At 40.3% G+C, this 25,435-nt stretch overlaps 1 protein-coding gene and 1 non-coding gene across 3 annotated transcripts in view; one reads left to right on the forward strand and one right to left on the reverse strand.

Annotated features, from left to right (window-relative positions):
• DUSP16 (dual specificity phosphatase 16) overlaps window positions 1–25,435 on the reverse strand; it is an 86,564-nt gene that overhangs the window by 30,826 nt on the left and 30,303 nt on the right. For both annotated transcript variants that reach the window (XM_003797774.3, XM_023517900.1), the window contains exons 2-3: window positions 17,177–17,771; window positions 16,139–16,277 (exon numbers count right to left, since the gene is read on the reverse strand). In XM_003797774.3, coding sequence (XP_003797822.1) covers window positions 16,139–16,277; window positions 17,177–17,404 — 367 coding nt within the window. In that variant the 5' untranslated portion in view covers window positions 17,405–17,771. The remainder of the gene's footprint in view (window positions 1–16,138; window positions 16,278–17,176; window positions 17,772–25,435) is intronic.
• Window positions 15,332–15,439, forward strand: LOC111727807. Its single transcript, XR_002775267.1, has one exon. It is a non-coding gene; the product is annotated as a U6 spliceosomal RNA (small nuclear RNA).

Raw genomic sequence — 25,435 nt, forward strand, 5'->3', positions numbered from 1 at the left:
GACTCCTCCCGGGGCCCGCAGTCCAGCCCTCCAATGGTCTGAGGGACAGTGAACTGGCCCCCTGTTTAAAAAGTCTGAGGACCCTTGAACTAGCTGAATGAAATATAAATAAAGTCATTGGTTTGTTGACGATCACCGTTTGCAAGTTGGTAGTAAAGCTGAAGCTATGTCTGGCTTTCAGGCCACTCTCCAAAGAACTACTTTCAGAAAGGATATAATTCTGCAACAGTCACAAACTGAGTTAGCAGCCTGGCTGCTTGAGGTCCCACTCTCATGTTAATAAATATAGTGATCCTAGATTGCTTTAACTTCAGTGGACTCAAAAATAAGTGTGGCTCTAGAAAATTATATGACAAGAAAGAGAAAAATAAATGAGAGAAACACTAGCTAATGTTCAGCCCCAACTGGCTTTTCTTTCAGTCCCTTCTCTTCTCTCTCCTCTTTTTTCTCTTCTCTTTTCTCTCCTCCATCCCTCACCAATAAAGAACTTTCGTACAAGCCTCGGGGGTCTGTGAGATCTCTGCCCGTCCAGTTGCCACCCTTTCAGAAACAAAACCCAAAACCCAACCAAACAACATTACCTTGTAAAACACATTATAAAACAACAAACCTTTTTCACAAATCTTTTCAACTAACATCTAGAACAGACCCAGACAGATGAATATTTTTAAATGTTTGTCACAGATTTCATTGCGATCCGAGCATTCATGTAGCACTCAGTCTGTCTTAAAATGTCCCAAACTGTGGCTCCCAGTCACTTCCAGAAAGCACTCAAAGTACATTTTCCCTGATCTTTATCTATGACAATGTTCCACTCTGCCGACATCCTCCTTCATTGACAGTTTTTTCCATTCACTGACCTTTCATTCACTGTTGTACTCTCCTGACTCCAGTTTCATTTCATTAATTAACAACAGATGAAACACTGCTTGAGTTCCCGTGAACTCTTCAAAAACTACCAGGGGCCTCACCAGCAACCCAGTTTTGAAATATGTCTAAAATGTCCCTCTTCCTTTCTTCGGTTCTCTTACAAACAAGATCTCCATCAGAAGAAAAGTGCGGCTCGTTTATGTAAACTTTCTGTCACAAATGGCTGATAAGAGACACAGAAGGCAGCGTGGTCTTATCTGCCCTTGTCATAACTCGGGCTGTCTCGCGGACTGCAAGTTAGATTCCATTACAAGACACAACATCAGTTCATAATCCACCGCTTAATGGGAAAAACAGTACCAAAAAACTGGAAAGCTTGAAAATGTTTTCAAATGTTTTTTAAAATTGTTCAAGGATTTGACTCACTGTTCAAACTTGCCAAGTTTCTCCTGTCCCTAAATTTCATGCTCTTTGTCATCTGGGAATGCAGAAAACAGACAGTAACTCACGCTTATTTCTCTAACGCGGACCCAAACCTAAGAAGGGTTGCATCCTCTATTCCCCCCTGCTCTGGAAGTACTTGTGCTAAGAGGAAGGAAGGCACTACACCTCCAGCCTGCTTGCGGACCAGGGATGGCTAGTCTTAGCAGAGACACTTCTTAACCTCTACAGATGTGAATGCACAGGCAGACAGACTCCAAGGCTGAGTTTCTATCAGTCTCCCACAAACCCAACCAAAACAATGCACACTTATGAACAAAAAAATCTGATACAGCTTCATAGACACGCATAATTCAGATATAATTTTATTCTAATGCAGCCATAATTTCTTCTTCCCTTTATGAGCACCTCCTTCACAATTCCAATCATAAATATGATTTTCTGTACAAGTCAATGTGAACCACCAACCATCTAGTGAGGGAAAAATCTGCTAAGTAAAATAAGATACACAGAACAACTTTCCTAAACAATTCCAATTAGTCACTATTTTCTCTTTCTTCTCATCCAATTGGTTATATATGACAGTGCATTTTCCTTAAAATGAAAAGAATATTTACATAATGAACAAGAGCAGCACTTTACTACAGCTTAGAATCCTTCGTAAAGGCTCAGTGCCCATAGCTGAGTGAGTAGGGTACCAGCCAGATACCAAAGGTGGTGGGTTCAAGCCCGGCCTGGGCCTGCTAAACAACAATGACAAATGCAACCAAAAAATAGCCAGGCGTTGTGGTGGGTGCCTGCAGTCCCAGCTACTCAGGAGGCTAAGGCAAGAGAATCGCTTAAGACCAAGAGTTTGAGATTGCTGTGAGCTGTGATGCCACAGCACTCTACTGAGGGCGACACAGTAAAATTCTATCTCAAAAAAAAAAAAAGAAACCTTCTTAAAATATTTTTATGGCCCAAATTCTAAAAATAGATCTCTATCCTTTTAGTCAAACTAGAGACAAATGGCAATTCCATGACTTTAAAGATGGTTCCCTGCAAAGGAACTTTTCCTATTATTCCTTCATTCAAATAGGCAGCAAGTCACTCGAGCTCTATCAATTGATAGAGCTGCCCAAAGTGGGAAGGCAGGGCAATGCCTGTGGCTCAGTGAGTAGGGTGCTGGCCCCATATACTGAAGGGTGGAGGGTACAAACCTGGCCCCGGCCAAAGTGCTACCAAAAAAAGTAGCCAGGTGTTGTGGCAGGCACCTATAGTCCCAGCTACTCAGGAGACCGAGGCAAGAGAATTGCCTAAGCCCAAGAACTGGAGGTTGCTGTGAGCTATGATGCCACAGCACTCTACCAAGGATGACAAAGTGAGACTCTGTCTCTAAAAAAAAAAACAAAGTGGGAAGGCAGAATTAAAGACAACTCTCCCTACTCTGTATTGTGAATGATGGGTTCCACAGATATACAAAGAAATAATACTGATACAAAGCTCTACTTTATGGAAGATATTTTTCAAAAAAGTCACATGCAACTTTTGTATTTTTAATCATTTGCATATTGTTCATATGGTTTCACAGTTTTTTTAACTATGTAGTTAAATCCTTTTGTAGTTCTCACATAATTTAATCCTTCCGTAAAACAAAAAAATTCTCTTTCTGTGACACAAACGTAATCCTTCCATTTGTTTGCTTTAGAATGTACATAATGAAAGGCTAGAGTACACCTGTACCATAAAGAATAGCTCTTTCCATCCTGAAAATAAAGTCTGTTGCTTCATTATTGCACAAATGAGACAATCATAATACTAAAAATTGAAAATCTGAAAATGTTTACTTCGCAATAAAGTATATTAATTGTTCTTAAGAGTAATTCTTGGCTCAGCGCCTATAGCTCAACCGGCTAAGGCGCCAGCCACGTACACCTAAGGTGGTGGGTTCGAATCCCCAGCCCGGACCCACCAAAACAACAATGACGGCTGCAACCAAAAAATAGCCGGGCGTTGTGGCGGGCGCCTGTGGTCCCAGCTACTTGGGAGGCGGAGGCAGGAGACTCGCTTGAGCCCAGGAGTTGGAGGTTACTGTGAGCTGTAAAGCTACAGCACTCTACCCAGGGGGACAGCTTGAGGCTCTGTCTCCAAAAAAAAAAAAAAAAGAGTAATTCTTTTAGGCCTTAATCTGAAGCAACTGACTCAGGCAACTGTGTTCTCTAGACACTCAAAAACAGATTCAAGGATGGGTCCAATTCCTCCAGGGTCAGCAGACTGTATACATGCAAAATTAAAACCAGTCGAAGAAAGAAAAAGAAAGGCAACATAATCGTGAGCGCCTAAAGAAAGCAAATTAAAATACGTAACTTTAATTTTTCAATGTAAATATTTTGGTCTAGGTTAAGCCAAACTACACAGGTTTGATAAATCATTTCTGGGAGGGTCCACCTATTTCTGTATAGCCAATTCTCCATTGAGCAGCACTGAAGAGAAAAATCTCAAATGATCCAAACCATTAATTTTAAGATCTTATCCAATCCACCCCCTATCTACTGGAGCACAGACCAAGAGGAAAGTGGACCGACATGGATATCTCGGGAGACCCCAAGGAAGCCTGAAAAGTAGTCTATATCTCATCAAACTTGTCCTATAAATGACACCTCTGAAAAAAGATCACTCTGTATGAAACAATTCCATTATCTGGCACAGCTGGAGCACGGAAAGTTCCATCCGATCTGATTTGGGGATTAACAGTTATCACACACACAAGAAATCAATCAAAAATTTTCAAAGCACTAGCTCACAAATCACCAAACACTAAAATAATGCAACTTCTTGTGATTCAGAATCAACTCAACTGGCAAAATCCAGAAGTGTTATTTAAGAAAAAGTTCTCTCAGAAGATGTAGAGTGATAGTTATTTTACTGGTCTTTCAAACTGGCAATATGTAACTCTGCCCAGAAACCCCTCCTGTTAAACACACACAGCCAGGACTCATAAAAACTCTGAAAGAAATAAAGATTGTTCTAAAGAGTGCAGCCAGCACGATCAATCAAAACGAATACAACCAGAAGCTGCCACTTGGCTGAATACCATCAAAAAGCTCTGTAAGTAGGAGAAACAGATTCATGGAGCCACCCCTGAATGGTCCACCAGCGACCTTATGACAGCAAGACAACAACAACCAAATGAACAGTATCCTGGGCTTCCTGACAAGGGAGGATTTGGAAGGACTCTACTTCCACCCCCACGGAAAGAAGGGATCATTAAGAAGATCAGATTTGCTCATCTTTACCTGAAAAATCAAAGATTTCCCAATTTGTACTTTGGGGCTTATTGTCCCAAACTCTAACATTTTCAGCGTCATTTTCAATGACCCCCTTTGGTCATGTCCACTAGAAAGATCTGTTATTGACACTGTAAAAAATAAATTCAAAATCACAACCTCCCTTTGGCCTTCTGCATCCCTGTCCACGTCAGCACCCCCCCTCCCCACCGCCCCGTGCCCTTGGCAGTCTCAGCTGGCTCATGGACTGGCTAATTCTGCTTTGCGAGGTCTCCTCTCAGTTCCTGTCTTCCTGTCTGCGTCCAGCACCCTGTCCGGGATCTTCCCACCTCAGGCTCTGAAGACTTCAGGAACAGCTCTCTCTGATTCACTTATCCTTTTTTCCAATTCATTTCCATTCTGCTGCCAGATTAAGCAAGCATTCTTAAAGTTTTGATGTTATTCTCTGCCTCCAAGTACCCACAGAATAAAATCCAAAAAATTTCTAGCCAGACATTCAAGACTCTACATAATCTAATCCCAATCTAACACCCATCCTAATTTCCCCTACCAACACCCTACATCCACCAGACAAATCAGACTTCTTAATGTTTTCCTAACACATGTGTGCGTTCCTCTCTCCTAGGCCTTTGACAAATCAGTCTTTCAAATCCATTTTATATTTCTTTCCAAACCACAAGTTACACCTCTTCTACAGCAGCATATTATATTCCAAAAACCTTTTACCATGACCAACAAAATACATTTTATGTCAAAACCCTCTGAACACCAACACATCCTCACCATTGAAACAAAAGTCTTCTCTTATTGAAACATAATCTTCCCTTATTCTATTCTGTTGCATGAAAAACATGTATCTTCCCTGACCAGCATAATATGGTCTTGGCAACTTAGAAATTCTATAAAACATACACCAATCATTTGGCAGTGTTTACCACCGACCCAGTAACTACGAATTATCTTTGTGTGTACATGTTGTGGCCGGTCATATTTCTACTTGTAGATAAGAATTACGTCTTACACTCCTTTGCAATTACCTCAGCATTTAGCATAGTGCCTGGCACACAATCAGAATTCAGTAAATGTTTATTGAATGCTTCCTTGTTACAGTGAATAGCTGTTGACGGACGGAGCTATATACATAGCTCTTGTATAGTTTTGGTGTTCAAAGGATTTCCTGATTGCATTCAAAGGCACAAACTAAGTTGGCATGGGCGGGGGCACAAAATCTGCTTCCTATTCCTAGACCACAATGCTCCAGAAGACTCTTAGGGTAAGAAGAGAGGCACAGCACAAGAAAAATGTCTTTCTGCTAACAAAAGGCAAAAGGGTAGAATTCTGGCCAGGTACAGTAGCTCCCGCCTATAATCCTAGCACTTTTGGGAGGCTGGATTAGGCAGATTGCTTGAGTTCAGGAGTTTGAGATTAGCCTGAACATGAGCGAGAGCCCCATCTCTTAAAAAAAAAAAAAAAAAAAGCTGAGTGTTGTGGCAGGTGCCTGTAGTCCTAGCTACTTGGGAGGCTTCAGAGAAGCATTTGAGTCCAGGAGTTTGAGGTTGCTGTGAGCTGAGACATCACAGCACTCTACCAAGGGCAACTCTGTTTCAAAAAAAAAAAGGGGGTGGTGGGGTAGAATTGTGCATACCATTTTGGTCATCCAAAAGCAATACTGAATCCTCACTGTGCTTCTGCCACATCCACAGGATTTTGTATGAAAGATGGAGAACAAAATCTCTGATGCCCTAAAAGGCTCAGGCCTTCGTGGCTCAGGGAATCAGGGCATCTCCCTTAGGAAACCAATTGGCCACTAACTACAGTTATGCCCCAGATGAGGATGAAATGGTTGTTGAATATATCTACAATGACTGTCAAAGTGGACAAGGAAATGAGGTTATCAATTGTGGTAACTACGAGTCAAGAGGAAAAAGGAATACAAGTTTGGTCTCTGGAGAACGACTTGAATTAAATCTGACTAACTCATAAACTGCCCAGGAACCACTATACTACTCATTTCACAGGCCTTCATGTATGAAGCTCGAAGCTTTCTACTCTATCCTGTCGCTGGTTCTCCTGTACGACCACTTCTGTGTATTCCACTCTCCCAGTGGTCCTCCTCTTTGGGCAAGTACACGGTTTCACAGCACACTTGACAGACCATGAGGAAGAAAAGGACACCTGTTCAGTCAACCAAACAACACTGGAGACCACTGGGTTTCACAAGTTAAGTTCAAAAACATTTAATGAGCATCCAACTGTGAGCTGGACGTGGTGCTAGGTAATGGGGACAGAGGTCTTTGTGGAGTTGACAGTTTCATGGGACAAACTTTAACCAAATAATTAGATAAATAATTAACTAATTATGGTAGGTGGCCAAAGGTGAATGGAAATCAACTTTGTCTGGTAACTAGGGAAGGCTTAATAATAACCACCTTGAATCCAACGGGAGCCACCTAGGTAAGCAGCAGAGAGGAAGAGAGGCCAGGAGGGAGGGAAGAGCTTCTGCAAAGGCCCACAGAGTGTGAGGCTACAGGTTTGGAGCAAATGGCTTAAGACCTGAACAGCTGAAACAAAACAACTGAGGGATTAAAGTGGCATTAGACAAAGTCAGCAAGGTAGGCAGAAGCCAGCCACTGCAGAGGCTTATGAGTTAATTAAGGGTTTGTAATTTTTCTTAAGAGCACTGATACATATTAAACTGGGAAACGATATAGTCTGCATTACTTTAAAAATGCAAAATAAGGCTCACTGTGGCTCAAGTGGCTAAAGCGCCAGCCACATACACCTAAGGTGGCAGGTTCGAATCCAGCCCGGGCCCGCCAAACAACAATGACGGCTGCAACCAAAAATAGCCAGGCATTGTGGCAGGCACCTGTGGTCCCAGCTACTTGGGAGGCTAAGGCAGGAGACTCGCTTGAGCCCAGGAGTTGGAGGTTGCTGTGAGCTGTGATGCCATGGCACTCTACCCAGGGGGACAGCTTGAGGCTCTGTCTCAAAAATAAATAAATAAAAATAAAAATAAAAACTAAAAATATAACTGGTTTCAATGTGAGCAATGGATTGAAAGGTGGCAAGACGGAGGATGTGCAAAGACCAGTTAAGAGGCTCCTGGAGCTATCACGGGGAGGGATGATGTTCGCCTAACTGCGCTGGCAGTGGAAGAGCAAAAGACCAGACAGACCTAAGAGGTCAGAAGAAAGATACACTGATTAAGAGATGACCAGGATTGTAGCCAGATCTCCAACAGCTCTCAATGCCCACCCCTTCTGGGCACTGTGAGCTGTACAAATTCTTCCTTCTGGTTTAAAAGGCTTGCATAGTTTGATCTCAATTCCCATTTCTCCCCATCATACACACAAAAAATTCACTCCAGTCTCCTCATTGCCCTGCCCCGAATCTATGTTCGTTTCTGGCATTTTAAATCATGTTTTCTTTCTCTCTCAGAATGCCACTCAAATCTTACTCATCTTTCAAGGTTCTATTAAAATTCCCTTGCCATAATCAAGTCTTCCCCAATTTCTACCGTCAATACTGAACTATCCTCATCATTATACTACATAGTTTAGTACATAATCATACACTTGTTTCATCCACTTTAGATGTGTTCCCCAAATTAACTGATAGGTCTCAAGGGCAGGGGGCAAGCCTTTTCTTTTTCCAGTTATCTTCATCCCCTAAGGCCCAGTCCAGGCACCACCACAGAAGTACCCATCAAACACTGAGAGGCTGACTGAGAAAAAGGCTGAAGAATATGCTGGACCTGGTGCTTCTCCGATCACACAACTGGAGCAAGGGAAGATTGATGTCACAGTTGTCACCCAGGGTCCTCTTATTTGGCTTATGCAAAATATCAGAATGAGGAACTCAGAAACTATCTTTAGTTGGCTCTCTAGCCCATTTTTTTTAAAAGACAATCTCAGGCATTAAGTCTCAGCCACTGGTAGCAGGGAAAGGACAGAAACTGAATTAGCACCTTGGTGTAGCAACTGGAGAAAAGATGATCCAATTTAGACAACCAATGCAAACTGAGACTCAGAAACAGAGCCAGCAATGCATGGCAACTCATGGGGAAAACGGCACCATTTTTTCCTAAGCTTAATTGAAGTATGACTGACAAATAAAAACTGTATATATTTAAGGCATACGGTATAATTATTTGATATACATATATGATACATTGTGAAATGACTACCACACCTCATGTGGTTCCCCTTTTTATTTTTCTGTGGTAAGAACACTTGAGATCTACTCTTGGCAAATTTCAAGTTCACGATTTTTTTTTGAGACAGAGTCTCATTCTTTTGCCCAGACTAGAGTGCCATGGTATCAGCCTAGCTCACAGCAAGCTCAAACTCTTGGGTTCAAGTGATCCTCCTACCTCAGCCTCCCAAGCAGCTGGGACTACAGGCACCTACCTCAATGCCTGGATGATTTTCTCTAATTTTAGTAGAGATGGAGTCTCACCCTTGCTCAAGCTGGTCTCAACACCTGAGCTCAAGCCATCCTCCTGCCTCAACCTCCCACAGCACTAGGACTACAGGCATGAGCTACAATATTATTAGTAATATAATCACCATGATCTACTTTAATGGGGAGATGGGGTAATCTCCCTTTAGCCCCTGGTAACCCCCATTCTACTCTGCTTCTGTGAGTCTGACTCCTTCTAATCCACATGTAGGTGAGACCATGCCATACTTGTCTTTCTGTGTCTGGCTTATTTCACTTAATACAACGTCCTCCAGGTTCGTCCATGTTGTCACCAATGATAAGATTTCCTTCTTTTTTAAGGGTGAAGTATTCCATTGCATGGGTGTGCGTGTGTGTTTGTATACAACATCTATTTTTAGTCCATGTTCAGTGATTCTCAGTCATTGTAGTTTTCAGACACAATAGCCAATTCCTTTGTAACTGGTGTAATTTCACTGAAATCCATTAATTTCAGTCTCTTCTACCAAATGCTGTATGATTTGAAATGGAATGCTTGAAGACCTCCCTTCTCTAGACAAAAGATTAGAAGAAACACCAAACTAGACAGTACAATTGATGATAATAGTAGGGACAGTACAATCTGTAACCAGGAAAATGAAATTCTGTTATACTTCCATTAGGAAGGACAGTAACTGACTCCATTGAACTGAAACTATACATTCATTACACAGAACTTTTGAACTGAATCTGGATCCCTATTAACCTGAAAATGTGCACAGACTCTAATACATTTTTGTTCACTCATAGATCTAACTACAATTTACACTAGCAAATCTACCTGAAAACAAGTATTTGGCCTTTAACCATAGCAAACATTAACCTAAAACCTTAGTTATGTTTTGAGACTAAATGTTTAAAAAGCCCTTAGCGCTATACTTAACTCTATTAACCTAATAAAATGCTTAATAAATGGTATCTTCTATCATTATTCAGAGCGATACTTCAACACAGAACAGAGTAATTAAACTTTTATTTGATGATTCCCTCTGGCTAAAAGAGTCTAATGCTTTAAATTTTTGTATACAGTGCATTTTTATAGATTGCCATATTCCATTAGGCATGGAGTAAGAACATGGCTCTGAAATCCACAAGGAGGCTGAGAAAGGGCTACCGTAAGAAGAGTCTTTCAGAATAAGCCTTGACCCAAAATGGGCACCCTCAATTTCCAATCTAGCCTCCTGATGAAATTCTGGAATTATCTGCGGATGTTATAGCACCTCTGTTATTTTCTTCATCTGTGAATGAAAGGGCTGAGGTCTGTGATTCATTTATGGTTTTCTTCCCCTTCCTCCACCCTGCTTCATTACAGGACAGAAGTGGGGGCCGTGGAACTAATAAGCTGTTGTGGATTCCTTTTGCTTTTACTCAAGCTGTAATAGTGGAGAAAGAGAAGGAAATAATCGAACAGTATTTTTCATCTGTAAGTTCATCTTTATTTCTACTAAATTAACCAATGTATTCTCTTTTCTGTATGTTACAAAATAAAAACTGGCATTCCGTTTTCCTTTTTTTCTCCTACATTTATTTACATCTGACACTCTTAGAAGTAGACAAGGGCAAGCAGAACAAAGTGGCACACGGTCAATGAGTAAAACCCAAGAAACAGGTTATTTTCTAAAGAGAATTCATTTTCTGAAGATTAAAAAAAGCAAAAGAGTTGATCAGTAACTCAATGCTGGCGAGTACTATTTTGTGTTCTAACTCTTAATGATCATAGGTCTGGTTTATTCTTTAAGAATAGTCTAAAAGAATATTTTTTTAAAAACTATAGACACAGATTATCTAATACAATTCTCACAAACGGCAAGAGTTATTTCTTTATAAAAGTGAGGGAGGGAAAAAAAGCTGAGGCAGAACGGTCACTTGAACTCAGGAGTTTGAAGCTGCTGTGAGCTAGGCTGATGCCACAGCACTCTAGCATGAGATAAAGAGACTCTGTCTCAAACAAGAAAAAAAAAGGGGTCGAGGGAGATAACTCAGGTTAAATGATTTATCCAAAGTCACTCAGCCATAAGCAGCAGAGACAAAAAACATGGGCTACTGTTTTAACCCCTAGTACACTGTTCTTTCCAATTACCCAGATTGTCGCAATGCAGGTGTTGACCCACTTAGGAAATGGTGTGGGCATGGCTCTGAGTGGACCAGAAGACCCTGGACCCTGTGAGGCTACAAACTCCATGCAAAGACAGCACCATTACCCAGTTTTTCTTCCATCCTGTTTTCTTTCTGATGCTTTTCTTCTGCCAGTATCTAAGGTTCAACAGTAAAATTGTTAAAGGTATTAAGAATCCATGAAAATGGTTTAGTTTGGATTCTCCCAAACTCCAACTCTCTCCTTCCCCTCAATCTCAAATTTTATTTCTGTTGAGGAAATAGCAAGGAGAAGCCCTGTTCTTGGCGTAACTCAGGGCAACTACCTCTCTTCTTGCTGGACCTTCTATAATTTCTACACCCAGATGAATAATTGCTTCCATTACGTTGGCCCTCTGTACATTTGTGACTTTACTGCAAGTTCAAGTTACAATTTACTCTTTGCTAATATTTTTCTATAAGTTTAAATCTTTTAACATATTTAGAATAATTATATAAACTTTTCTGAAATATTCTCAATAGAATTAGATTCTGTTCAAATTATTAGAAGGTCTAACTTTTTTTTTTTAGCCAAATAGAAATTATAGCACTTTTCCCTCACAAAACCCCATCCTAGGTTATAAAGTTATTTTTATGAAACAAATGTTTATGTCAGATCTATCCTGTCATTCTCATTCACATAAATCCTTAAGACTTAATTTTAAAGAGGGCTGTGGATCTATTAATTATGCTTATTCAATAATTGACTTCAAAATTTGGGGGAAAAAGCAGGAAAAAAAGAGTTTGCCGCTATCTACCCTTCGATAATTATGGAAAAATTTCTAAAGAGATCCAAACTCATTCTTGTTCGCTAAGCTGAGATTGTTACTGATAATTAAACTCTTTATTGGACTAGGGGGTGGAGGTAAAACAAAGCAATGGGTTTAGTTTAACTTGATGACTAGGTGACTTACTAAATGGAACATTCATTGTACATTTACATTTCTTAAATATAAAAATTATTCTGACTGTTCCCAACATGGATTCAAGAACTTGTGCACGTATCTTCCTGTAAGTGGAACTGGGTTTCCAGCGTTGTTAGCTCGTCACCACATTTTAGCATTACGTGCAATATTTTTATTAGGTTCTAATATCATGTTTAAATCTATTTAAACAGATGAAAACATTTTCATATTACTTTCTCATAGCAGCTCTATCAGAATACACTTTACAAATCATTCATTTCAAAAACAAGCTGTTCAAATTTTCTCTACATTTTCAGATTTCATCACTACCTAATATACTATAAACTTATAAATCATAGGAGATATCTCAAATATTGACTGAAAATTTAAGAAGTGCTAGGCCTTGAGGGGAACACAAAGATGAAGAAGACCTATTCCACATTAAAGACCTAAGGCCACTGCATTCCAGGACAGCTTCCCCAAACCCTATCCCCGCTTCCTTTAGTAATCCTTCATTTATTATGTCCATGTAACTAGGCCTCCAAAGTAAGGTGATGGAGGAAAAAAGCTCATTAAGATTTGGCTATCGGGCTCTGCACCTGTAGCTCAGCAGCTAGGGTGCCAGCCACACACACCACAGTTAGCAGGTTCAAACCCAGCCCAGACTGCCAAACAATAGCAACTACAATAACAACAACAACAACAACAACAAAAATAGCCAGGTATTGTGGCAGACACCTGTAGTCCCAGCTACTTGGGAGGCTGAAGCAAGAGGATTGCTTAAGCTCAATAGTTGGAGGTTGCTGTGAGCTGTGATGCCACTGCACTCTACAGAGGGCAACATAGTGAGACTGTCTCAAACAAACAAACAAAAAGATCTGGCTACTGATTTCTGGGGGAGCCCTCTTTCTCTCCTTCTTCAAAATCCTCCTTCTTTGGGTTAAGTAACCCTGAGAAGAAAGAACTCAGGCCACAATTCTCACTGCCATGTCAATGCCATAAACACCTGCTCACATATCAGATGCTTTCTTCCTTTGTCAGGGTGGCTGCACCCTGATGGAGGAATTACTCTAAGAAACCACCTATCTTTCTATAATCATATCCACATGAGGGTGACAAAAACCTCTAACTGCTAAAAGCCATACAGGCAGTTTGGAGTGAAAATCATCTCTAGTGACCTTGTAATTTCCAGCAGGCCCTACAAGAATATAATGGGCTTTTGCACCATTGGTTATTTCTCAACAAGCAAAATATTTTGAAAACTTTTTTTGTTGTTGTTTTTAAGACAGAGTCTTGCTCTTTTGCCCTGGCTAGAGTGCAGTGGCATCATCATACTTCACAGCAACCTCAAACTCCTGGCTCAAACAATCCTCCTGTCTCAGCCTCAAGTGTAACTGGGACAAAAGGCACATGCCACAATGTTTGGCTAAGTTTTCCATTTTCTGTAGAGACAGGGTGTTGCTTTTGCTCATGCTCGTCTCAAAGAGAGCCTGTAGAGACAAGGTCTTGCTCTTGTTCTGGCCTTGAGAGCGATCCTCCTACCTCAGCCTCCCAGAGTGCTAGGATTACATGCATAAGCCACCATACCCAGCCTGATATGTCCTTCTGTCCTATATCACTAACACATCTCCTGAGCAGCTGGAATTTGGCAAAAAAATAAAAAAGGTTCTCAACTTTCTTTTTCACTTACCCCAATTTTTCTATATACCCCAAGGAATAGATTCACTAACCAAGAAAATCTGCAATTGGTCAGAGGCTTTTTAGATGGCTGGGCTGATTTCTGACCATCCAGAACCCTCTCTCATGTGTCAGAAGTGACTTAGCTGCTCAGAAACTACCAAGCAAGGCAATTCAGACCCTGAAGCCACCTTCTAAGCTAAAATAAATATAGCATTCCGGAGGCAAGATGAGGATATGGTGCTATCAGTACATTTAGTGAGATTCCTGGCACTGCCTCAGTGGACTTTGGTTTAGGCCTAAGAAATATTTCCTGTATGAAGTGGGGATATCAGGGTGCCCTGACACAGTGTGTCCACCATGTCCCCAGGGTTGATTTAGCTGATCAGACTCAGTCATTTTTCTTCCTTATTGTCCAAAGAATGCCCCTCCCAGAGCTATACATGATAAGAACCCTCCCCGGTAAGAAAGGAATGCTCTTTAGTAAAGGGATAAACAAGTAGCCTGTGCCAGAAACTCAAAATGACCTAATTCCTCTGCAGGGGTTATATGCTTGGCCAAGCTATCAAGTCAGAGCCCCCTACAGGAAAAAAGCATTTGAAACAGGAATGGGTGGGATAACCACTCTGTCATGAAGCACATCTTAGTGTATAGCCTCTTTAAGAAAAACTCTGATCCCACTGATAGGATTCCAAGGTGCCTCACATAGTGGCTACAAGAAAAATGAGATAAGTTCCTATACTCACCAAATCACTTCGGAGGAACTCTAATAACAGTTGTTACATTTAACACAATTATACTTCCAGTAAGAGGTTGTGCTTATCAACAGAGATAGAATATCTCTCATTCCCAGTTACAAAATTCTGACAACTACATTCTAAGATAAGCTGGCCTCACTTAAGGACGTTAACAGAAAGATCAGACAGAATCACAGCATAAATGAAAGAATGGTACAGGTAAAAGAGGATCTGAAAGAGACTGGAAACTACCCTAGTTCTTAGAGAACTGAAGCAAAAGCTTGTGAGAGAAAACTGGAGACATGGAAATCTTATTAAAATCTGCACAGAGTTTTAAAAGTGTTAACACACCAACCACTGATTTAATTCCATTCTCTTAAAACTGAAATGTTTATACTTCTAACTATTGCCAATAACATCAAGTTCCCTATACCCTCCATGCAACAAGATACTACAGGTGTGAATATCAATATTTCGTTTTTCTTAGATCAAATTTTTAAAAGCACTTTTATGTCATTGTGGCTGAATCTACCCGACAGAGCAGCTTTAGGTTAAGGTTACTACGCACTGTCAAACTTTATTTCCAGCTCCGTGGGTCAGGGCAGGAGAAAGGATTTTCACTTGCAAAACAGGGGAAGCAAAGAATGAACAATTTGCTTTGGAATTAAATGAGATGGAACTCCTACACAGTGCCTCATCAGGGCAGATAGAAAATATTTGGTCCTTTTCATGTACTTTATAAAATCATCTGGTTGCTTAGCAATAAGTTGAGACTTTCTTTTTCAATTGTGAAAACGAAGCAAATAAGAATCCACAAGTGGTGCTCACTTCGGCAGCACGTATACGTAAAATTGGAACGATACAGAGAAGATTAACATGGCCCCTGTGCAAGGATGACAGGCAAATTTGTGAAGCGTTCCATATTTTTGTGCATACGATTTAATAAATTTAATAAAAGGGGAAAAAAGGTACGGAGAAGTAATTATGCTTTAAAATAGTCTAATTATTAGAAGAAACTTAAAAAAAAAAAGGCACTGGAAGAAAAAAGAAACATTCTATACACATTCTCTCCCTATGTCACTGTTCATAATGCCTAAAAGGTGACCTCATCTCTGAAGTCCACTTTACAAATGTTTCATAGGAGTTTAACACTGTAATACCGTTCTGGTTCTTTCCACGGGGGTGGGATTTCACACTGCAATACTGTTCTGGTTCTTTCCACAGTGGTGGGAACTAAGCAGGAGCTGAGATGTAGATCATTTGGTGTTCCTGAATCACAGGTGAAAGGAAAAGTCCTTGGACAGAAGCAGCTGGCCTGAGCTATCTGTATGGGCAGACAGATCTATGTGGCACTTCTAGCTAAAAAACAGCAAGTGAAGAGGCACTTGAGCTAAGTCAAAAACACACTAACATGGAAGAATGACAGTATTCAAGTTAAATAGAACACTTACATCAATCAAAAGCTATAAACAAATCATTGTACACACAAAGTTGTAAAATGACTGGGACAGAAAGTTGTGCACAGTTGGGATGATGTGCTGCACTTTGAGCTCACTGTGAAATAAATACTGCTCACTCCTACAGCTCAGTGGGATCCAAGTCCTTTTAATTCTATCACAAGCCTTACCTGCAAGCAGGTGAACGGAGTTGAAGCTCTTCTCCAGTTTACCCAGAAGTACAGTGAGAAAACAATCTGAAGACAGAGAGTTCACATCTTGTGAGCTTTCATCATAAACTACAACCTTCTGGCTGCAATCAATGTCAACCTGAAATGCAAACGTGAGGCTTATTAGGAAAGAAGGTGAGGAAGATACTCTCCATAAACCACTGGCTAAGAAGGATCTCACATTTACTGGCACAGAAGCAAATAAATACTTCTTAGTTTCGATTCATAATTTGAATGAAAATGAGATGAAGTCAACTTACTGGATAAAGGTAGCATACAAATGGTTTAAAGGCTTATAAAAATCAATTCTTAAAAGGTACAATTATGATTTCTGTGCAGATGTGCACCAAACTCCTTTGTCTTAAATTCTTAACACTATAAAAGGGTAAAGTTCATACACCAAGTAAAATGCAAAACAAGCTAACAATCTCAACCTAAAGAAACATTTAAAAATGGTTTCTGCAAAATAACAAAGAAATTATTTATCAGAATTAAAATGTGAGCTCATTTTTATTTCTGAAGAAATAGCCTTCCCTGCCAAACAGAAGACATTTTGGTATTCCAGGAATAAGTTTCCTTGAAGATAATATCCTCGAGTGTTGACCAATGACACCACACATAAAATGTACCACTTATCACTGGTCCCTACTTTTTCTCCAAAGCACTCGAAGAAGATGACATTCCTTTTGGTCAATTTGTAGATAATATGAAATAATGTTTAGATTGATAAAATAAACTTAGTTCAGCCATTAATAGGAAAACATAGGACCTATACAAACAAGGAAGTTAGCACTTCTGTATAGTTTAGAAATATTCTTAAATGTGCCATTATGGTTAGTAAATTATTTTAAGGTACCACAAGGTACTAAAATTTAAAAAGCGACCAAAACTTCTTCAAATTACTTTCTCCACTTAAAAACAAGGGCTTCAATTAAAATTATTCCCCATTCAATGTGTCCCTTTATTTTAAAAAAGGCAAAGAAGAAAGCATTTATTTACCTTATGTTTCGCTGAATGCTGGATGAGCTCTGTAATTAACACTTTGTCCTGTTGCAACCTTCGCTTCATAAGCTTGGAGCAGTTGATATTAATGGCTTCCAAAATGTGGGATGTATTGTATTCCACAAATGGCCGGCTATCAATTAGCAGCACTTTTTCCGTTCCACTTTCCAGCAGAGCCACCAACCTCTCAGTAACAATTTGAGTTCCAATCATCTCATGGGCCATGACAACAATAAGTCCTCTTTTTCCACCTCCTTCTTTAATTTGCCACGATGATGTAATGGTGGGGTGCTCAAAGGCTCAGCCACTCCATTGTACTAAAAATGTATGAGGTCAGGCTGGTAGTGACTGGCAGAAGGAGAGTTAAACCCATTTTCAGCGAGAGCCCTCCAAGTGAATGTCTCTTTCTCTTTGCCGTTGATGTGCTCTCTCGCAAAGGACTCCGTCCACAAAGCAGCCCCTCACATTTGATTCATAAAGAGATGACTGGAATAACCATTCCACAACAAAAGATGCTTTGGGGCAGCCAGTGGATTACATCATTCTTTACCTTTGCTCCCTCGCGCCAACAGCTTTACACTGGACTGAAAGCCTATGCGGAGAGAGAAAGACAGACAGAAAACAAAACATGAGGTCAAAAGAAGAAGAAAGAGCATCAGATGAGGGAGAGTGGATGATTCATAATATTTACTCCATTAATCTAATTCCATACTTGATGGACTGCTTCATTCGCACAAACAAAAAGGACAAACAGGTATGGCTTCAGAAAAATGTGTTAGTGTTAATTCAGCTTTACCTCAGAATGTAAAAACCCAGAGAACAAGACATATGCATGAATTACAATCACAGGGGGCCCAGAACTAAATGACTCGTAGTTACTGCTCCAAATGGTTTTCCTCCATTTTATTTGCTTAGCTCTTGAAAATAGCACAAAGAACAGCAGACCAGGACCAAGTCAGCATTCCCATGTTATGAGAACACAAAAATCCTTTCTGATGGCTTAAGAATGACTGCGATGAGTGTGTGTGTCTGTGCACACACGTGCATACACACAAGCTCACACAAGGACCAGTGCACAGACAGCAGCCCCTTTACATTGCCCCCTCGGAGGACAGAAGACGCAGGAAAATAAGAGTTTCTATAAATTTCAGCTGCCTATTAAAGAAGAGGAGGGACGGAAACGGCTGATATGCTTGTCACAGCAACTGCTAAGTTAACCACCGGGGGCTGTGATGCACCCACCTCCCCCAGGCAGTCTCAGTGGTGATCCTGGCCTGTCCTACCAGTCGCCAGTTCTCTCCCTCCGTTCCTGAAGCACTCCTAGCCTTACCCTTCAGTCTCCTGTGCTGCATTCTTCAGAGAAGCACTGACTCCTAGCCTTAAAAGAAATCTCACCCCTTAACCAGGGCCTCTCAGTCAGCAACCCAGACATACAGAGCCCTTAAAGCTGGACCCAATGCTCCCCTGCCCTTGCCAAACTCCTATAATCAATCATTTCCTAATAGACACTAGTCGGAGTTTTGTGCTCATTGCTTGGACCTCACCTTGACCTTCAATATTCTCAGATTCCTGTCTCCCCTAATCCACCTCCACTTATATGATATCTTCTCCTCCATAAAACTAGACATCTAGTGTCAGCATTCAACTTCTAGAGAATAAATAAACTATTTGATGGCAGAGGTTTTATATTATTTCTTCCGCAGTGCTTCGCATGTACTCAATTTACACCATTGGAGTTAGTACAATCCTTCTAGTTCCAAAATAAATATCTGATTAACTGATTTCAGATTAGGATGGTAGAGTCCTCAAACATCTTCAGGTGATATTTCCTCATTTTATACTCACAATTTAGAAGCTGAAGCATGGAGAAGAGGAAGCAAGGTATAGAGAGAAGGCATTTACTTGCTACACAATTTTGGAAAAATCATGTAACTTCTCTAAACCACAGTTTCCTCAGCTACAAAGTATAGATATAATAACAGCCTTATCTTCTCACTAACTTTGTTCAGGACCAAATTATCTAATTTACTTAAGTCTGTAAGTAAGATCACATAGAGAAAGGAGGAAAAATGCCTAGAGATGCCAACAGTGAACAAAGCTTCTGGAATCTAAGACATCACTCAGCAGATAAAACAGATGTAATTACATCCTCCCATAGCACAGCTGCAACCAAGCTGTGCCCTTTCTCACAGAGCCTGACATGCACGGAGTTAGCAGGCACCTGAGATACCATCTCAACCACCCAATAGTTTACAAATCAGCCCCATTTAACACATTATATATCTATTTCTTGTTGTCCAAGAAACAAGCTTCATAATATATTTATTTTTAGTAAAGCTTTATAGTAACGAAGTACGAAAGCCATTTCTATTCTCAATTAAAGAAACTAGACCTGAGAATTTGTCCTAGTCAATCAGCTAATAAACTTTTGCAAAGCATCTATCAAGACTCTGGCACTGACTCCCATCCTGACTGCTCAGTGACACAGTTCACAGCAACACGAAGGTCCTGTACTCAGATCGTCTGACTCCCGAACCAGAGCCTCTACTACTGGGTTACCCTGTTTTCCCTAAGTGCCTGTTCCCATAAAGGAGATGGACTGGGAAAGAATGACGTGATTTGTCCACGAGGGTACCCAGGTGGCACAGAAAGTGGAAATCTGAGATCAAGAGCAAGTTGATTCCAACAATGGCACTGAGTCTCTGAGTCTGATTGGCTCCTTTCAATGATTAAATCCGGATGGGACAAAGCAGTTATCTGGGTTAGCAGATCAAGAGACAAAAGGAGGGAGAAGACGGCAAACAAGCAAAAGTTGAATTAGAAAAGTTCTCATCTTTGCTTTCCTTCAGCCAAATATCATAAGCCCAAAGACAGGCTACGCACATAGTTCTATGGAGTAGAAGATGATCATTCTTGCCCAGAGAACCAGAGTCAGTAGTGACAGACACAAAAAGACCCTAACCCTGACCAAGTAAAGGTCTAATATGAGGATGCAATTGAAGCAAAGGGGTGAAAGTGCCATGAGGAATAAGTCATAACCCTTTCAGGGCTGTACTCTGGCCAGCTGAAGCCCTTCTGGTACAACTTTATGCCCAAGGTCTACCTTTCTGTAGAGCCCTGACAGATAACAATGACCTTAGCCTCGCTTATTTACAGCTAGGGAATTTTGGTTAAATCCCCATCTTTCCCTACAACTCTAATTTTAATGTCTCTATATTCACTATTTTGTTTTTAAAACCTTTTGTACCAAGTAGGATTGACAAGAGAATTATTTTATTGTTTGTAATACCACCAAGCTAACCTTACCCAAAATTTCTATAAGAAGTCAAAAGCAATAAAAGTTCTTAGACTGAACCACCAAGTGCGTATAACCAAATCCAGGGCGAACCAGCCTCACTATTTATCTATTAGCCAATTTGTAAAGTTTCTGTTATTTTATTTCAATTTTTAATAGATAATATATTCATATGGTTCCAAAAAAGCCTAAAAAAGTAGGCTCGGCGCCTGTGGCTCAAGCGGCTAAGGCACCAGCCACATACACCTAAGGTGGCAGGTTCGAATTCAGCCTGGGCCGGCCAAACAACGATGGCTGCAACCAAAAAACAGCCAGGCGTTGTGGCGGGTGCCTGTAATCCCAGCTACTTGGGAGGCTGAGGCAGGAGACTTGCTTGAGCCCAGGAGTTGGAGGTTGCTGTGAGCAGTGAAGCCATGGCACTCTACCCAGGGGCTCAGCTTGAGGCTCTGTCTCAAAAAAAAAAAAAAAAAAAAAGCCTAAAAAAGTATGTGTGTCATTTATAGCTCAATAAAGGTGTTACAAATTGTCATGATATTGAAATGCTAGCAAATAAGTTTAAATTACAAAATGAATATACTGGAAATCCTCCTTCCACGCTTGTCTTACATCTGCCCTGGTCCCAACTCTGCCTTTCAACTTGTAACAACTATTGGCCCTGTCTTCTGATTTCTTCCAAAGATTTTTTTTTTTTTAATAAATACAGAATTCAACACAAATATGTATTTTTTCCTTCCCTGTCTTTGTTCTCAAATGGTTATACAGTATATACGCTATTTTGCATCTTGCTTTTTATTTCACGTAAGATAATTCAATTTGATTTTTTTAACATTAAAAAAGGAATAAATCAATCGATCTTGCACATGTGTACTTCTGGAACTCTAAATAATATATGCAGAAATTCTTAACCTTAAAAGATAACCTCCCTTTCCCCCTAAAATTACACCTGTTCAATCAGCCATTTACTGGGGCACCTAAAAGCTGAAGAGTAATTCGTAACAGTGCTCAAAAGGTCACTGGATTGTTTTATAACACCCTAATCAGAAAGCACTCTCTATAACTGCTCTGGCCTAAAAGAAAGTTAAGAGGCGACAGTGTACATGCATGGAATTATGGTAATTATCTTTTAAAACACACCTTAATGTCAGTAATATTTAGCAGAGTGAACAGCTGTAACCTTAACCAGGGCTACTAAACAAATAATTGCAAAGCAGCCTACGTTCAAATACAAAGATTTTAAAAGACTTAATTGACCTGGGTACACAAATAGGTTGAGACAACGACGTAGTGTAACAAAATGACTATACAGATCAGGGACAGAATGGGCAATCTGCTTAAAGAAGCACCATTCCTGGTTTGCTTCACATTTCAGCAAAGGATTTATGTTCTATATTCTATAACATTTGTTATTAACATCAATTGTATAAAAACTTTCCCTTTTAATATGCAAATTGTTAAGTTTTTCTATGTAATTTATTTTTTGCTTTAGATGCCATTCAATTACCAATAGAAATGTATCTGTGACTTTATAATGGACTTTATTCACTGACATTCCCTCTATATCCAACTTTACACACATATAGAATATTAATTAAGTATACTCATGAATTAGTTATGTTTAAGAACTGTAAGTCCTAAGCCTATTTTAATGATAAGCTGAATAAGTGGGGCCTGTTTTAATTAAAAGAATAATATAAAGTCTAATCATATAAAAACCAGTATTTGCCATTAGAGGAATTAGCTAAAAGGAAACCTGTTATGTTTTGATTTTCTTTAGTACTCATAGCCTTCAAAGTTAGTGCCTAATCAGAAAAAAAAATTTTTAATTAAGATTATTTTTAAAAGATACTATTAAGCATCTTCTTCTCAGATGTGGCATTTTTCTCTCCAATTTACCAAACATGAACCTGGTCTCTAGGCCAGTCACAGTGGCACTGGATTATATTCCACTGAGAAAAAAGATGAGAACCTTTCTCACACACACACACACACCTCTTTCTCTTCTACTCGTGGGTTATATATATTCTGCCAAGAGCAACAGGTCCCCTGAAACACCCATTCCAAGGCTTACAGCAGGTAGGGTGGGGGATGGGACCCATGAACACCCCCAGAGTCTGAGAAGTGCACCCCACCAGCAGGCAGGGCTCTGGCTCCTTCTTCCATTTCAAACATTTCCTTTTACAAAGAAAAAATTATCAGGAGAAGGAAAAAAAAGATCCAATGGCTATAGGATACTTAAAAGGCCTGTTCAGAGAGGAGATGGATCTGGCTTTATTTGGTTGGGGTACAGCTCAAGTTCAAATTCTCAGGGAGTTTATGGAAAGGATATAATCAGGTGAGAAGTTTACTTTTATTAAACTACAAGCCAGACTTAAATTTTTTTCTGCCAATAAAACTGAAGAAATGGGCAACAAGATAAACCAAACAGCCTTTCAGTAGAGCCTTAAATGTTAAATAACAAAAAAAAAAAAAAAAAAAGAACAAATCAAAAGGAAAAAAAGTAGTCTTCAGTGTCTGGAAGCAAACAAGAATGAGGCTTTGGCTGTCTTAATTCTATAAGATTAAAGCAACTTTAACCTTATTTCATATGTTGTGGGTTAAACTTGATAGAAATTCTGAGGTCTGATGTCTGGCAAATATATTCAACAAAAAAATAGAAACAAAAAAAAGCATCTTACCAAAGCCAGGAAGAATATGAACTTAGATGTGTTTTTTAATTGCTGATTAATGTCTTGACTGCATTTTCTTACCCAAAAGTTAATGACCCATATTCTGACAAGTGATGGCAGTAACAGGATAGACTGCTGGAAGCAGAACTGTTCAGACAGTACTAATTAGCACCGTGAACCCCAGCCACTCCTCACTGACACACAGCACCACTGAAGCACCCACTCTGACCAGAGGTACAGGTTGTTTACATACATCTCAAGGACTCAATGATAAAGGCTGGAATAGCAGTCATCCTTCAAAGACTAACTCAGATGGCTTTTCCATTAGACACAGGCCAGCACAGACATAGGCCCGGTCTGTGGGACGCCTTCACGGGGTTCCTGCTCAGGGCAAGGAGCACTGCATTCTTGGTTCTGATGAGCTCCATCTTTCTTCCAAGTGCTGCTTCCTGTGGATGTGAACCTGTGGCACCAGCTTCCCCTCCCTGACTCACCTAGGCTCCACTCCTCTTTTCCCCTCCCCATGCTTTCCCCCTGGCCTGTATCTATCCTAGACATACTCCCCCCGCCCACAGGCCCCTCACGCTGCATTCAATGCTTTCTCCTGGTACTCTGCCTGAAAACTTAGGACCCTGCCCACTAAGAGAGGGGCCTGGGTATGAGGAGGTCTTGAGGCAGTGGGAATGGAAAAGCCCCTGGATGGAGATGCTGGACAAGAGAGAATGTGGCTGGGGACTGGTTTAATCTGAAAGTTAAGGAGAAAATGTGTTTAAAGGATGTTTACAATAAAAGCAGGCTAGAGACAGGAGATGAGAGATTTAGACCAAGCTCAACAGCGGTCAGATGGGGATTAATTTGGCATCCTGGTTTTCTTGAGCACGTGTCAGACCTATGATAACTCATCAGACCTACTACAACTTAGTCAACTAAAAAATATTCACTGCGCACCTGATAAGTGCCAGACATGACAGTGAGAATGTAGCAATTAATGAAAACTGTTCATTATATTTATAAATTATAAATGAATTACTTGGTTATAAATTAACCAGGCAAAAATTCTTGCCCTCCTGGAGCTTCTCATTTAGCAACAGGGGACACATAGCAGACAACAAGAACAAGAATAAAACATTTGCTATGACCAATGGTGATAAGTGCTATGGAGAAAAATTAAAACAGGAAGGAAAGAAGAGGCATGGGGACAGGGGGTAACATTTTAGCCAAAGAAGTCAGAGAAGATCTTATCCTGATGGTATCATTTAAGATCATGAGAGAAGTGAGAGGGTGAGCTATGTGGCTACCTGGAAGATTAGGTTTGAACATATTGGTCAAGATAATGTTCAATTGGGCAAATGCTAATAAATGATGTGGCAGGTCCTCAGTTCTTTAGAACTATGGTTATATCTATTGGAAATTTTATTCATTTCCAGGACATAGAGACATAAAGACATAGAGATAGCAATTATTAGCACTGTGCTAATAAGCTTTTAAAACTGACAGATAAAATTGTATTTTTCATATACAACATGGTCTTTTAAAGTACATATATACCTTGTAGAGTAGTTAAATCTAGTCAATTAACAAGTACATGGCTTGGGGCGGTGCCTGTGGCTCACTGAGTAGGGCACGGGCCCCATATACCAAGGGTGGCGGGTTTGAACCCAGCCCCAGGCGAACTGCAAACAAAAAAATAGCCAGGTGTTGTGGCAGGCACCTGTAGTCCCAGCTACTCGGGAGGCTGAGCCAAGAGAATTGCCTAAGCCCAAGAGCTGGAGGTTGCTGTGAGCTGTGATGTCACAGCACTCTACCAAGGGTGACAGAGTGAGACTCTGACCTGAAAACAAAAACAAGTGCACAACTTGTTATCAGTTTTGTGATAAGAAACTTATCCACTCCCTTGACATTTTTTAATACAACATATCTTCACTAACTGTACTCACTGCTGTCCAATAAGTCACTTGGACTTATTCTTCCTGTTTAACTGTAATTACGTGTCTTGCAACCCAGAACTCCTCAACCATCCTCTTCTCCCTAACCACCTCATCCCCTGGTAACCACCATTCTACGCTCTACTTATTTGAAATCAGTTTCTTTTTCTTTTTGAGATTTATTTATTTTATTTATTTATTTTTAGAGACAGAGTTTCGCTTTGTCACCCTCAGTAGAGTGCTGTGGCATCACAGCTCACAGCAACCTCCAATTCCTGGGCTTAGGCGATTCTCTTGCCTCAGCCTCCCAAGTAGCTGGGACTACAGGTGCCCACCACAACGCCCGGCTATTTTTTTTTTGTTGCAGTTT

The sequence above is a fragment of the Otolemur garnettii genome, unplaced genomic scaffold (assembly GCF_000181295.1).
Source record: "Otolemur garnettii isolate 467f Iridium unplaced genomic scaffold, OtoGar3 scaffold00124, whole genome shotgun sequence".
Taxonomy (NCBI): Eukaryota; Metazoa; Chordata; class Mammalia; order Primates; family Galagidae; genus Otolemur; species Otolemur garnettii.